This window comes from Leiobunum rupestre, chromosome 11 (genome assembly GCF_980474605.1).
Source record: "Leiobunum rupestre chromosome 11, qqLeiRupe1.1.hap1, whole genome shotgun sequence".
NCBI lineage: Eukaryota > Metazoa > Arthropoda > Arachnida > Opiliones > Sclerosomatidae > Leiobunum > Leiobunum rupestre.
The window spans coordinates 42,460,137-42,473,603 of record NC_143394.1 but is presented as its reverse complement, the minus strand read 5'-3'; the positions used below and the strand labels follow the sequence as shown (position 1 = coordinate 42,473,603).

General features: G+C 41.9%; 1 protein-coding gene across 2 annotated transcripts; it reads right to left on the bottom strand.

Annotated features, from left to right (window-relative positions):
- Window positions 1-1,921: 1,921 nt before the first annotated feature.
- LOC149922893 (uncharacterized) lies at window positions 1,922-13,237 on the bottom strand. Of its 2 annotated transcripts, none has more exons than XM_090162911.1 (2): window positions 13,174-13,237; window positions 1,922-4,768 (listed from the first exon to the last, which is right to left on the bottom strand). In XM_090162911.1, exon 2 carries the CDS (start codon window positions 4,735-4,737, stop codon window positions 1,933-1,935), a length of 2,805 nt encoding a protein of 934 aa, XP_090019037.1. In that variant the 5' UTR covers window positions 4,738-4,768; window positions 13,174-13,237; the 3' UTR covers window positions 1,922-1,932. The 2 variants fall into 2 exon arrangements, with proteins under 2 accessions (XP_090019037.1, XP_090019038.1); XM_090162912.1 differs by lacking the exon at window positions 13,174-13,237 and adding an exon at window positions 7,245-7,367.
- Window positions 13,238-13,467: the final 230 nt, after the last annotated feature.

Genomic DNA, 13,467 nt, shown 5'->3' with positions numbered 1-13,467 from the left:
CGCACAACACTCACGTGACACGAGATAAGATGTAAAAAAACATTGGTTACATGTAGCGGAAGCCGGGTGGCGGATCAACGTTTGGTTGAATACAGTCAGAGACTCCGCCATGGTTACTGATTGTGGCTATAGAGGGACCCGTGTGGTTTTGAAATTGAGCACTGTGCGCGACAGGGACTGCTCGATGGTCCTGAGAAAAGGCGTGGTTGTGGTGTAAAATAGATTGTGGACTAACGCGCGTTTGAATACAGTTAGGGACAGAGTTATTGTTGTACTGGGTAGTGGCATCGCGCGGCCATTGCTTCTGGCGCCTGTTGCTGGGTATGAACCGCTACGACTTCTTGATGACGCTGGATATCGTTCCTGGTTCTTCTGACGTATGGCACTTCGCTCTTCACTCGCGCTATAAATTGGACGTCTTCGTCGGCTTATTCTTTCACCTAAGACAAAAAAAACATAACTCAATTTTCTAAAAGAGGCGTAAGAAGGCCAATTAGGCCCAAAATAAACCAGTACCACATCATTGAAGATTTAACACCCCTTAAAATATTTTTGTTTCGTACGTCGACAATAACGTCATTGTTTTATGAACAAACTAAAACACAAAAGCTCAAATTCGAAAGAAAAACGACGAAAAACGCGTAGTCTTGACCGCAATGTACACGGTCAAGCAATCTTATAAAAACATGTTTTCTATCAATATTAATCAAGAAACAAATCCACCCTATGTTTCAGAGATATCACGTTTTGTGGGTGCCTAGTGCCCAAATATATTTCAAACGCGAGAATTAGCTATTTCCTATCGTTTATGGTATTATAAACAGTTCTTATCGCAGTGGTTCCGGAGATATCAAATACGTAGTTCAATAAATACTATTAAATAAGGTCAATTTCGCGGAGGCTCTTACGCACAATGTGTAAAACGTAAATAAAACTTTGCTGAAATTTTGGGAGGGGGATTCAGTTATTGTCGCGCTAATCACCGCTCATTAGTTTTAACTAATCGAACTTGGTTTGGCTGGTAGAGGGAAGCGATATAAGCTATTTAGACAGAGAACGGTATCGGTGTGTAGTCCTGAGAAAATGTTATCAGAGGTGCTGTAAAAGATGACAACAACACGTAACTATTAACATTATAACGTAATCTATAGTTCCACATTCCACATGATGTGGAACTAAAAATATAAATAAGCGGCTCCAATTTCGATCTGAAACCATTGATTTAGATAAGCTAAAAAACGTACGTTACGAGTTCCATTTTGGGCTTGAATAATTCGGTTCGAAATTTTCTGAAAATAGTCTTCGGAACGGTCTAATAAGGCGTTTATACGATCGATTATTTCTGGTTCGCAAGGCATTTTCTGGCTTTCGCAAATGTACGAGAAATTTCTATGAACGTCTCGTTTCTCGAGTAACTTGGAAATATCGTCGTTCTTTAAGCTCGTCGATGTCCATTGCAACGAAATTCTTTCCCAGTGGTTCACGAATTGAATTGGCGTCATCGTTACGCTGTCACTCGGTTCATCCGACGTCCTCGAAGTTTCCGAAGCATTTGGAACGTTGTCCAACGCGATCATTTCCTCGGCTTTACAATCGCTAGTCGATTGGTTTTCACAACCTTCGATCCGACCTGCTACGGCGCTAGAACCGGTACTCTGAACCGATAATATTTCGCTTAAATCCGCAATTGAAGAAAAGAGATCTTGTCGCTTGACAGTTGAAGCTACGTCGGCATTGGAATTAGACGGGACAGTTGAATTGGCAGTTTCGTTCGAGTGTTCTTGTTCGATTGGTCTTTGAAGATTAGTGTTAGAATTGTTCGTCAATGGGGGTGAATTGGTATCTGGTGCAATCGCGACTACATTATCTTTGGCGGAGGTGATTATTGGTTTTACTATCTGCTTTGGCCTTTCTTGGACACCTGGATCGCATTTATCCGTCGTCTATCTCGTGAACTTTCCACTCCCGGCCGGTAGGCGAGGAATGAAATTCTTCGACGCTCTCGGTGGTGACAGCCATTGACCTTTGTCGGTTCAGTAATAGTTGACAGATTTCTGGCGCGAGGCCTACTAGACGGGGATCGACGATAACCTTTTGACTTTCGTTCGAAGGTGATGATGACTCGTTACTGGTCTCCGCTGGCTGATTCGGAAACGAGACTAATTCGTTAAGTGACGGCATACTGGCGTTTCTCGATTTTATTTTATTATTTTGGTCCTTATCTTTTCTCGCGTCTTTGGTTTTGCGATCGGTATTTTGGTTCGAGCTTTTTGACTTCGTTGGTATTTCGTCTGGAAGGGTTTGGACAGCGGACATGTCCAACTGTCTCTTTCGTTTTAGGTGAACAATTTTGGATGAAATGTCTTTATACAAAGCCGGCTGATCAGGTCTGAAGTATTCGGTTTCGTGACTACGTTTGGGCTCCTCCGAATCCAGAGTGACACGGACCTTCGCCGGCCTTTGGAGTGCAGGGGCGCTGGGCCTTCGCTTGAGAGACGCGTTTTGGTGCGGTCGAATTGTTTCTTCCAGAGAAAATTGTCTGTTTATGGCACTGGCAGGAGGTCGACGGGTTTTAAGTTTTCGTGCCTCCGGATTTTGAGGGTCCGGTGAGACAATTGGCGACGATGGCGTCTTACGAGTTTCCACGGGAATGGCGTTATTTGGCAGGGTCAATGGACTATCTTTATTTGGCAAGTATTCCGTGGGTCGAGCTCGTACGGCGCTAGTATTTTCCGTGGGAGGCTTGGTAATTTTTTGGTTCCAGGTTAGAACCATAGACGAATTTTGGTTGGTTGGCATTTTCATGACGCATTGTCGCATTTTGAAGGTCTCAGTCGCTTTGACCCAGACATCGTTGACTTTGCTGCTTTTCTCAGCATTCGTTTTCTCGCTTTCTATGTCTCTTTTTAGATTCCGAACGTCTTTAGTCTCATTGGAACTCATGTTCTCAGCCACATCTTTGGAAACTAGTTTGGCGGAAACCTTTACGGCAAATGACGCGTTGGAGGACGCCATTATTAGAGTTAACCAAGCGGGAATTTCATACGGTTCCAGAGACGGAGACAATCTCGTTTCCAAGATTAAGAACGAAACCATTGTAAGAGTTTTAGTGGGAAAATACTTCTCAGTCCGCCAGAGTTTCCCGAAAATGGGAGCGACTAGATGCGACACGCTTGGAACAGTTCGAAGCGAGGAGAAAACGACCGAAGTGGGAGGTAATGGCGTTGAAAAGAGGTCACATTTGTTAAAATCAGGTACGAATGTTTCCGACCAAGTCCCTGTACGTCCGAATTGGCCTTCAAAAGTATCGTTCTCTTTTTTAACCACGATCGGATTCTCAGGTTGACTTCTAAGCCGAATAAAACCCATGTGTTTTTGAAAATTGTCAATGTCGCGATAGAAGACGTCTAAGTCGCTGGAGGAGCTCGTGGAGCTGAAGCTCTCGCGTCTAGGATACGGCACGGTGTCCGAGGAACTAAGGGAATTGGCGTCATCGTCGGAGCTGGTATCCAGATATAATACGTCTGACGAGCCGGTTTCGGCGACGATTTGAGTGTGAACGCTCTCGTCACTAGAGTCCTCCTTGGAAGCGGAACTCTTCCAGGACGAGACTCGATCGCCCTCCAATGGGACTGTCAATAAACTGCCCTTACTGTCCTCGTCGAGTTCAGTGGCAGCGGGTGTTGGCGGTGGTAGCGTCTCCTTCCACCGGGCCACTTTCCTTCCCCTACGATGGTTGTCTCTATAGTCGCCCATGTGCCTCGGGTTGTAGCTATGAGGTGACCGCTCCTGACCTTCGCGCGATGAAAACCCGCCGCTGGGGAATTCCCGGTAATTATGCGGGACAGCTTCTCTCTGGCCTGGTTGGTAAGCTCTTCCGGCGACGCGCGAGGGGCTCCACCGGTGTTGGGAATATTCGGCGGGCCAGCGCGATGGTAGGAAACGGTCCTCTACTTGGTCATCAGCGTAGGGTCTACAAGGAGAGGGACGGTTGCTTTTACGGCAATCCAACTCTTCGTCCGATTCGACTGATCTGCCTTGGTATTCGCGATCCTCTTCGTATCGCGGTGGAGGTTTTGGTCGGCGTTGGTTGTAAGGTGGGCAGCCACGCTGGTGGAAAGGGTTCCCTTCTGACTGTTGACGCCGGTCATCCCGCGAATGAGGCCGACGCTCCTCGTAACGACCTTTTTCTATCCAATCCTCTCTTCTCGAATGTCGGCCTTCGTCCATACTGAAGAACCTTTTAAAGCCCCTAATTGGGGCACTCTTATATCCTACCGCCCTGCCTCGGAATCCGCCCCGTCCGAGGAAGCGGCCTTCGCTATTCCTTCCCCTATGGTGGTGGTCTCTGTAGTCGCGAATGTGCCTCGGGCTGTAGCTACGAGGCGACCGCTCCTGACCTTCCCGCGACGCAAACCCACCGCTGGGGAATTCCCGGTAGTTATCCGGGATAGCTTCTCTGTGGCTGAGTTGGTAAGCTCTTCCGTCGACGCGCGAGGGGCTCCACTGGTGTTGGGAATATTCGGCGGACCGGCGCGACGGTTGAAAGCCGTCCTCTACTTTGCCATCGGCGTTGGGTCGACAAGGAGAGGGCAACTTCAGCAATGGTGGCCGCCGATATTCGTTGGTCAAAACTATTAAATTTCCGTCCCGTCTTCTGTCCTCCGCAGAAGGGAGATCTGGCCTGTAGTTGTTACCACCGTTTCGATGGGACGATCGGAAGTAGTCGTTCGTCATTGTTGAAAGTACGCTCGAAATGAAGGGTTATCTGTTGCAAATGAAAAAGTTAATTTATAGATTTTATGCCGATTTTGTTTACACCTACGAAGCTCAGAGTACAGTAAATGAGTGTGGATAAATAAAGATATCCCACTTATTTTTACTTATGGAGAATAGCTATACTTAGACAATCGGGGGAATCATGTTCCAATTTCACAACGGCCCCAGAGGGGGAAGGAAAAGCGTCACCCGCATACGCTTCAATCGCGTCTTAAGACGTCCGTTTCGTGAAACCAATGATATACTGGGCTGATTTATTTTTTTTAGGTGGAAGGAGCTTTATTACCTTATTATCGCTAATGGTTCTCGAGATAAATTTTAAATGACCTTGAAGACATGGTTCAAGGTCATGGAAATTTCCTTTGTTATGGACGCCCTGCGCGTTCTGTGTCCTGAAAGTTTCAAATTCCTAGCGAAAATACATTTGAGTTTATAGGTCTTGTATAATTTTTAGTTATCACCCTGAGTATATATTTGGCAGCATGATGTAGATAACTCGTCACTTATGTTTTTTCCAATTGGAAAATAAACATACAAGCATGGCACCCGTAGCCAAACGTACGTCGTGACGTCATTCTGCCAGGTCCCTATTGATATATTATACTAGCGGAGAAGCTCGGCCCTCAGCTAGTTGTGTGTTTAGAGGCACTCCCCCCCCCCCATTAAGCTCCCTACCCATCTTTCCCATTCGAGAATTTGCATGGTACCCTTTTCCTCATAGTTCAACTACCCCAGTAAAGCACTTCTCCCCCTTTTCCCCATTGCAGAATTACCGGGGTACCCTTTTCCCCCGAAAAAATAACAAAAACCTAGCCTTTCTCCCCCTGTACCCCTGTAAACCCCCTGTATCCAATGTGGCAGATTTGCTCCCCCCTCATGACGAACAGAAACAAATACGCTCGTCCCCGAGCCCCGATTCCCTTCTGGCCCGCGCTGTTTATGGTCGAACCACCTCATTAACGAAGCGAAAGGCAGTCACGGTTTCCCTCTGTTCCGCGGAAGCGTGGGAGGCGGGGGGGGGGGGAGAGACGTCGCTGGCGCCTCGCTATCTCTGCCTATAGGCTGGTCGAACAGTAACAAAGCGAAAGGCAGTCCCGGTTTATCTCTGTCCCGTGCCGCCTGTGTCTTCACCCGGTTCGCAGCCCCACCTTTGGTACCATTACTGACTAAGCAAAAACACAAAAAGGCTATAGTTGAGCCACTAACAAAGCGAAAGGCAGCAGCTTCTCTCTCCGTCCCGCGCTGGCTTTCTCTTCGCCGCCCCACCTTTGGCTTCATAACAGACTAAGCAAACATTCCTGAAAGCTCGAACGTACGACCGACGTACCAAGCGCTCCTTATAATATAGATAATATAGATGGTTTTAAAACTTTAGATTTTACTTAAGTTTTAAAGGCAACTTAAAACCCCAGCGTTTGATAAATGGAAATAATGGGGTTTTTGTTATAGTTAAATTTATTAGTCTTGGGAATATCAGTTCTAGTATTCCTGTTGCCCCTCCCTCCCCCAAAATGTTTCATTATTGGCCGCTACCTACTAATAGAGTTCGGCGTTCGGATACGAAATTTTCCGTTCAATTCTTTTATATCCATATCCGAAAATTATCCGAATAAAAACTTATTTGTTGCGTATTAAATCGTATAATAGTCGCGAATAATTTATTTTATTTTATTGAATTTATTGATTTTATACAATTAATGGCTTTTTTCCTGTATAATTAACGAATATTTGACTTTGATCAGTTAGCTAATCTTGAATTAAATGAAATTTTAATTAAATTTAATTACTATTTAATATTTTAGTTTTCTAAGATTTTTTATTTTATTTTCTAAGCACCTATTTTTGGCCATTTTTTATTCCTCCATTGAAATACATTGTGCGATTTAAATCAATGATTTTATTTTAAAAATAACTTTATTTAAATCTTGATTTTAATCATTATTTAAATCAGCCAACTCAACATCTAGGACATAAAATTGATAAATGTACCTTAGCAGGCACAAGAGGAGTCTTCAATTTTCATTGGACGCCAATTTCCCACCAAAAACGCGGATGTGGACATCGCATCACGGCTTAAAATTTATGCATTTATTACTCCGCTTGGCAACGTAATTGAAGAAATTGCAATTCATTTGGACAATTAACGATTTAGTAAATTTATATCAATATATAATTTTGCTCTGACTGGGCATTTTTCTCAAAAAACTACAAGATTTAGAGTTACGAAATTTTTAGGGTATAAATAGGTTGACATTTAAACCAAATATTTAAACTGATAATCATAATATGAAATACTTTTATATTTTTACAAATACATATTCATTTAAATAGATAGTGATTCCTTTAAACTCCTACATAAAAAACGTGTTTAAATTGTGATTTGCCCTATTTATTAAAATCTAATATTTAATAACCTAATTAACTAATTTACTTCTGAAGTTTTTATACTGAAAACTGTCACTTACCAAGAACTGAACCTTTCTGACGATTTTATTTGTGTGGCCGGTACAACTACGAGCCAGTCTATAAACATACTTCACCAGGAACGGGAGAGGTAAAACACGCAATCCCGGGAAATTTGTGAAAATTACTACAAGGCGGCCAGGCTCTATTATTCGTGGTACAACGTTTTGGAGGAGATCAGAGTGGAAACCTAGCCCCAGCGAGGCCCGGTGCTGTAGCACACCTAGCACATACGTAAATTCGGCACTGCATACATCGAACAGAGCAGATTCAATATCTATGATGAAGTACTAACGACTTACGCGATAACAATTCCCGATAATAAACAAGTCTAGGTCAAACTAATTCAAACGACAATATCTAAAATATATTAGATAAAAACTGTAAAAAATCTCGGTTTTTATTTCGTTGTCGCATATTGGGTGTGTGAGTTTTCAATAACGTCGCATTAACTCATTTTAATGAGGAGTGCTTTATGGTCTTCTATTTCTCATGGGGTCATGATATCCAGAAATATTACTTTGAATTAAGCATTTCACCTATAACTTCAACTTATTGTGTATTTCCTCCACTACATTGGAACCTCAGGTTGTTTTAGTTTTAATTATTTTAGTTGAGGTGTTTCTATGAAATTTTGTTTTGATGCTATGAAAAACTTTCGGGTAAGAGTAAAAAATGTCCGATTTAGGTAAAATTAACAGTATAGAAAATAAAAGGAATAAACCAGAATATACATCCGTAAAAAATAGGTAAGGCTAATACTATAAGTGATAGATAGCCAGTGTTTACAGAGTAAACCCGTAAAAATGTTCCCAAAAATTCGCATTACATTTTGAAAACGCGCAGTAGTCCCTCCTCCAAAAGAAAATCAGACTCATCTCTACCGAGGCTTGTTTGTTTTTACTTAAAATATAAAAATTTAACGATTATATTAAATCCACTATTTTTTACTATTAATTTATATATTTTTAAATTAAATTAAAAATAATTTCATAAAGAAATTAACTATAGCAAGAAATTACATATTTAAACACTGAACTTATTGAGACTTTTAAACGGCGGCAGTGATATAATATTATCGGCCTTTGCGAACTTGTTTCTAAACCTTCAGCCTTTCGATAAGCGACACTTAAAGGGAATATAACCTGCAAAGCAATCTTTACGGAAGACCCCTTCAATTTTTCAAATGTCCCTGTACAGTGGCGCCAAACATTTTTAAAGCCAAAGGCAAGAGCGCCCAGAGCTGCAAGCGTTGGTGTTCCACACCAAATACCTGAGGTTATATTCCCTTTAAAGACCGAGAAAAGTGCGAATTTCCACCCCTCTTAACCTGTACTTAATTTTTTGACCAGTTAACAACTGATTGACTATTAACTATCCCCAAAACAACGCCCACCGTCAAAAATGTTTTTTCGAAAAATAGCACAAATTATTGCCCATTTTCACAAAATAAAGTGGAAAATTTCATAGAAGCGATAATTTTTTTTACTTTATAACGAGTATAATTTTTGTTTTTAACAAAATTGTGGCCTAATATTAGTGTAGTCACGTGAAATTTCCCCCCATGTTCTTCTACGATGCCGTTATCGCCTCGTTTTCATTCAACTTTCCCTCCGTTTAACACATTATACATTATAATTATACCCTAAACCGCTGGACAGCCACTATTGGGTGAAAACCAACGTTCGTAAATCGTGCATGCCCTAGAAAACCACAAAAACCAGCCTTCTACCCAAGGCTTTTTCCCCCGCAAAGTGCTTTGAAAAATAACCCAATCAGGTGGGAAAACCGCCCATCTGGCAACTCGTCACCGACACCAAAAAAAATCAACTTCGTACATATTTTGCAGCGCTTTTGGGTTGCAACCCCCCCCCCCTCCCCCGTTCTCTCCAAAGTCACCTTCATCTCGGATTCAAGGTGCCTTGGGGGGTTGGTTAAAGAAATAAGTGTGGCAAGCTAAAGCCACGCACCTCGTGTAGTTCGGTTGCCGCGTAATCGAAGCCGTGTGCGGCCAGAAGAAATAAATAAGTGTGGCAAGCTAAAGCCACGCACCTCGTGTAGTTCGGTTGTATCGAAGCCGTGTAGTTCGGTTGACGCGTAATCGAAGCCGTGTACGGCCAGAAGAAATAAAAAAGTGTGGCAAGCTAAAGCCACGCACCTCGTGTAGTTCGGTTGTATCGAAGCCGTGTAGTTCGGTTGTATCGAAGCCGTGTAGTTCGGTTGACGCGTAATCGAAGCCGTGTACGGCCAGAAGAAATAAAAAAGTGTGGCAAGCTAAAGCCACGCACCTCGTGTAGTTCGGTTGTATCGAAGCCGTGTAGTTCGGTTGACGCGTAATCGAAGCCGTGTACGGCCAGAAGAAATAAATAAGTGTGGCAAGCTAAAGCCACGCACCTCGTGTAGTTCGGTTGTATCGAAGCCGTGTAGTTCGGTTGACGCGTAATCGAAGCCGTGTACGGCCAGAAGAAATAAATAAGTGTGGCAAGCTAAAGCCACGCACCTCGTGTAGTTCGGTTGTATCGAAGCCGTGTAGTTCGGTTGACGCGTAATCGAAGCCGTGTACGGCCAGAAGAAATAAATAAGTGTGTCAAGCTAAAACCACGCACCTCGTGTAGTTCGGTTGTATCGAAGCCGTGTAGTTCGGTTGCCGCGTAATCGAAGCCGTGTACGGCCAGAAGAAATAAATAAGTGTGGCAAGCTAAAGCCACGCACCTCGTGTAGTTCGGTTGACGCGTAATCGAAGCCGTGTACGGCCAGAAGAAATAAATAAGTGTGGCAAGCTAAAGCCACGCACCTCGTGTAGTTCGGTTGTATCGAAGCCGTGTAGTTCGGTTGACGCGTAATCGAAGCCGTGTACGGCCAGAAGAAATAAATAAGTGTGTCAAGCTAAAACCACGCACCTCGTGTAGTTCGGTTGTATCGAAGCCGTGTAGTTCGGTTGCCGCGTAATCGAAGCCGTGTACGGCCAGAAGAAATAAATAAGTGTGGCAAGCTAAAGCCACGCACCTCGTGTAGTTCGGTTGACGCGTAATCGAAGCCGTGTACGGCCAGAAGAAATAAATAAGTGTGGCAAGCTAAAGCCACGCACCTCGTGTAGTTCGGTTGTATCGAAGCCGTGTAGTTCGGTTGACGCGTAATCGAAGCCGTGTACGGCCAGAAGAAATAAATAAGTGTGGCAAGCTAAAGCCACGCACCTCGTGTAGTTCGGTTGTATCGAAGCCGTGTAGTTCGGTTGACGCGTAATCGAAGCCGTGTACGGCCAGAAGAAATAAATAAGTGTGGCAAGCTAAAGCCACGCACCTCGTGTAGTTCGGTTGACGCGTAATCGAAGCCGTATACGGCCAGAAGAAATAAATAAGTGTGGCAAGCTAAAGCCACGCACCTCGTGTAGTTCGGTTGTATCGAAGCCGTGTAGTTCGGTTGACGCGTAATCGAAGCCGTGTACGGCCAGAAGAAATAAATAAGTGTGGCAAGCTAAAACCACGCACCTCGTGTAGTTCGGCTGTATCGAACCCGTGTAGTTCGGTTGACACGTAATCGAAGCCAAGTACGGCCAAAAAAAAAGTGTGGCAAGCTAAAACCACGCACCTCGTGTAGTTCGGCTGTATCGAAGCCGTGTAGTTCGGTTGACGTGCGTAATCTTGAAAGCTAAAATTTTCCAAATCACTTTTAACTTATTAATATTATTATCTGAGAAACGTTTTTATTCATCTCTTCGGCTTTGGAAATCGGTCCTTCAGATATCGATCTTTGGTAAAGGCAACAAAATAGAAATTTGTTGGGATCGTCCCGCGCAGGTTCGAATCCTGCCGACTGCGGTTAAAACGTTTTTGTTTATCTCTTCGGCTTTGGAAATCGGTCTTTTTATATCACTCATATTCCGGTGAAGAGGGGCAGTCGTTGCTGATCGGTAAAGGAAACAGACTAGAAATATATTGCGACCTTCCCACGTAGGTTCAAATCCTACCTACTGCGATTGAACCTGATTTTTTGGTTTGGGAGCAAGTATTGTTTGAATATTTAAGTTAATTCCCGAATGGTCAAAATCAATAATAATAATAATAATCAGCTGACTAATACCCAAACGACTTTTAAACCATTAATTCAGGTGCCCGAGTTACAATGCGTAGGAGGGTGGTGGCCATCCTTTCATGCCACGCGAGCCAACAGCTCCCTACACTAACTATTACCGTTAACCTCAACAAGTTCTTATGGAAGGGGAAACCGAAGAGCTCGAGGGAAAACCCCTTAAACTAGTGGGGAGAGAACTTGCAAACTCAACGCGGAAGGAGTTGTTCCGAGTTTTCACCCAGTTAAATCCCAATCGCTTATGACTTCAAGATGACTTATATTTGATAAGTTAGTAAAAAATACGTCAATCAGAGATCCAAATATTCTGGTTGGCTGTTTAACAATTTGTTTTAAATTAAAATAATTTGTTAGGTCAATAAGTTTTTTGAAATCACTACTATATATTCGGAGCTTAATATTAAGGTCTCCTAAAATTATTTTTGAAGTATCAACAATTCACAAAGGTTTTTTTCAAAAATTGTTATAAATTCATTTACAGAGGTATCGGGAGGTTTATATATGATACCATAAGTGGTATTACTGATGATACATACGTAAATATTTGGTATTTTAATAGCAAATATATCTACTATTTCGTTTGTTATTTTTACTCGTTCATTAATTTCAACATGAGTGTTATTTTTGGAATAAAATCCTTCACCCCCGCCCTCTCGATCAGGTCTCTTATTATACCCTTCAATACAGTGGCGTAACGACAAGGTTTGGGCCCCCCGCAGGATATCAAAAGGGCCCTTTATAAAAAAAACTTTTTTATTGGTTATCAAGCGTTAGCATAATTTTCGTAGCAAAAAATTAATTCTTAAGACGAAAGGGCCCCCTATTTTGTGAAAATGTCATGGGCCCCCCCGCAGTCGCGGGCTCTGCGGGTCCCTAGTTACGCCACTGCTTCAAGATGATCATAACTCTTATTTTTAAACCAAGTTTCGGTTAAGGCAAAAATATGTACCTCTTTATTTAGAGTGGTTAAAAAATTGCAAATAAATTAGAAAAATTCGCATTAGAACTTGCGCGAAATTATATTAATCATAAAAAATAACAATTAAATAAATCTTAGCCACTTGGAAATCATATTTATAAAGATTGTTGTCAATTTGAATATTGTTGTTGTTAATCCATTGGAATTTAAGGGGTAATTTTGTACGTGCAAAAGCTCGGAGGTTAATATCCATTTTTACATCATATGTATCTGCTCTGTATATGATAACTCTAGTTTTATTGAAATACTTGATTAGGTGAGACAATAACATTTAATAAAAGCGAGTTTTGAAAAAGGTCGGAAACTTTATTGCTAAGTCTTTCCTATCTTCGTGGTTAATATCTGGGTTTCTTTTTATAGAAACATCTAAATTGTCTTAAAGCATTAGGTTGTGTTCTATTTTCGAGTAAGTGTTTTTACGAAGGCTAGAGATTTCTCAATAAGCCTGATCCAATCTACACTTAATTCCCGGAATATCTTGTACACACTTTTCTATAGCGTCTATAGTAACTTTCATACGAGTTCGATTTTATTTATTTGGTCACCATTTTCTTTTGAAAGTTTATTAATATTGTCTGGTTTATTGTTTAGCGTTACAAATTCAGAGTTAAAATTAGATTCAACATTTTTAATTTTACTTGGTTACCTCATCCATATTTGAATTACTCGTAGTTTGTGACCTCAGACCCAGTGTTGGGCATTTTTGAGCGTTATTTTAGCGCTAATGTAAAAAAGGCATTTAACCGCTCATCTCCGCTCAAAATAACTAAGCCGCTCACAAGAGCGGCCCATCACTGCTTAGTCCAGATTTTATGATAGGTTTACATATACATTATTAATAGAGTAATTAAACAATACTTTACCTATAACAAAACAGGAATATTTTTTCATTAGAGCAGAGTCTTTAAGCGTTGACTACGAATTCTGTCTGCATTTGAAGGTCTGGACGATTGAGCGGTTGTATTTATACCTTTTTGGCGTAGCTATAGTTTTTTTCATCGTTATCACAAACAGATGACTCATAGAGGTAACCGAATTTAACTTATATTTAGATTAAAAGATTTTTGCCCCCTTACATTATGGACCGTTATGAAAATTTTAACCTTTTCCAAGTTGTATCATTCTTTGTCCATTGGTGGCTCTTACTATCTAATCTT

Coding starts and splice junctions, on each gene's coding strand:
- LOC149922893 (XM_090162911.1), bottom strand. CDS start 4,737: ATGACGAACGACTACTTCCGATCGTCCCATCGAAACGGTGGTAACAAC.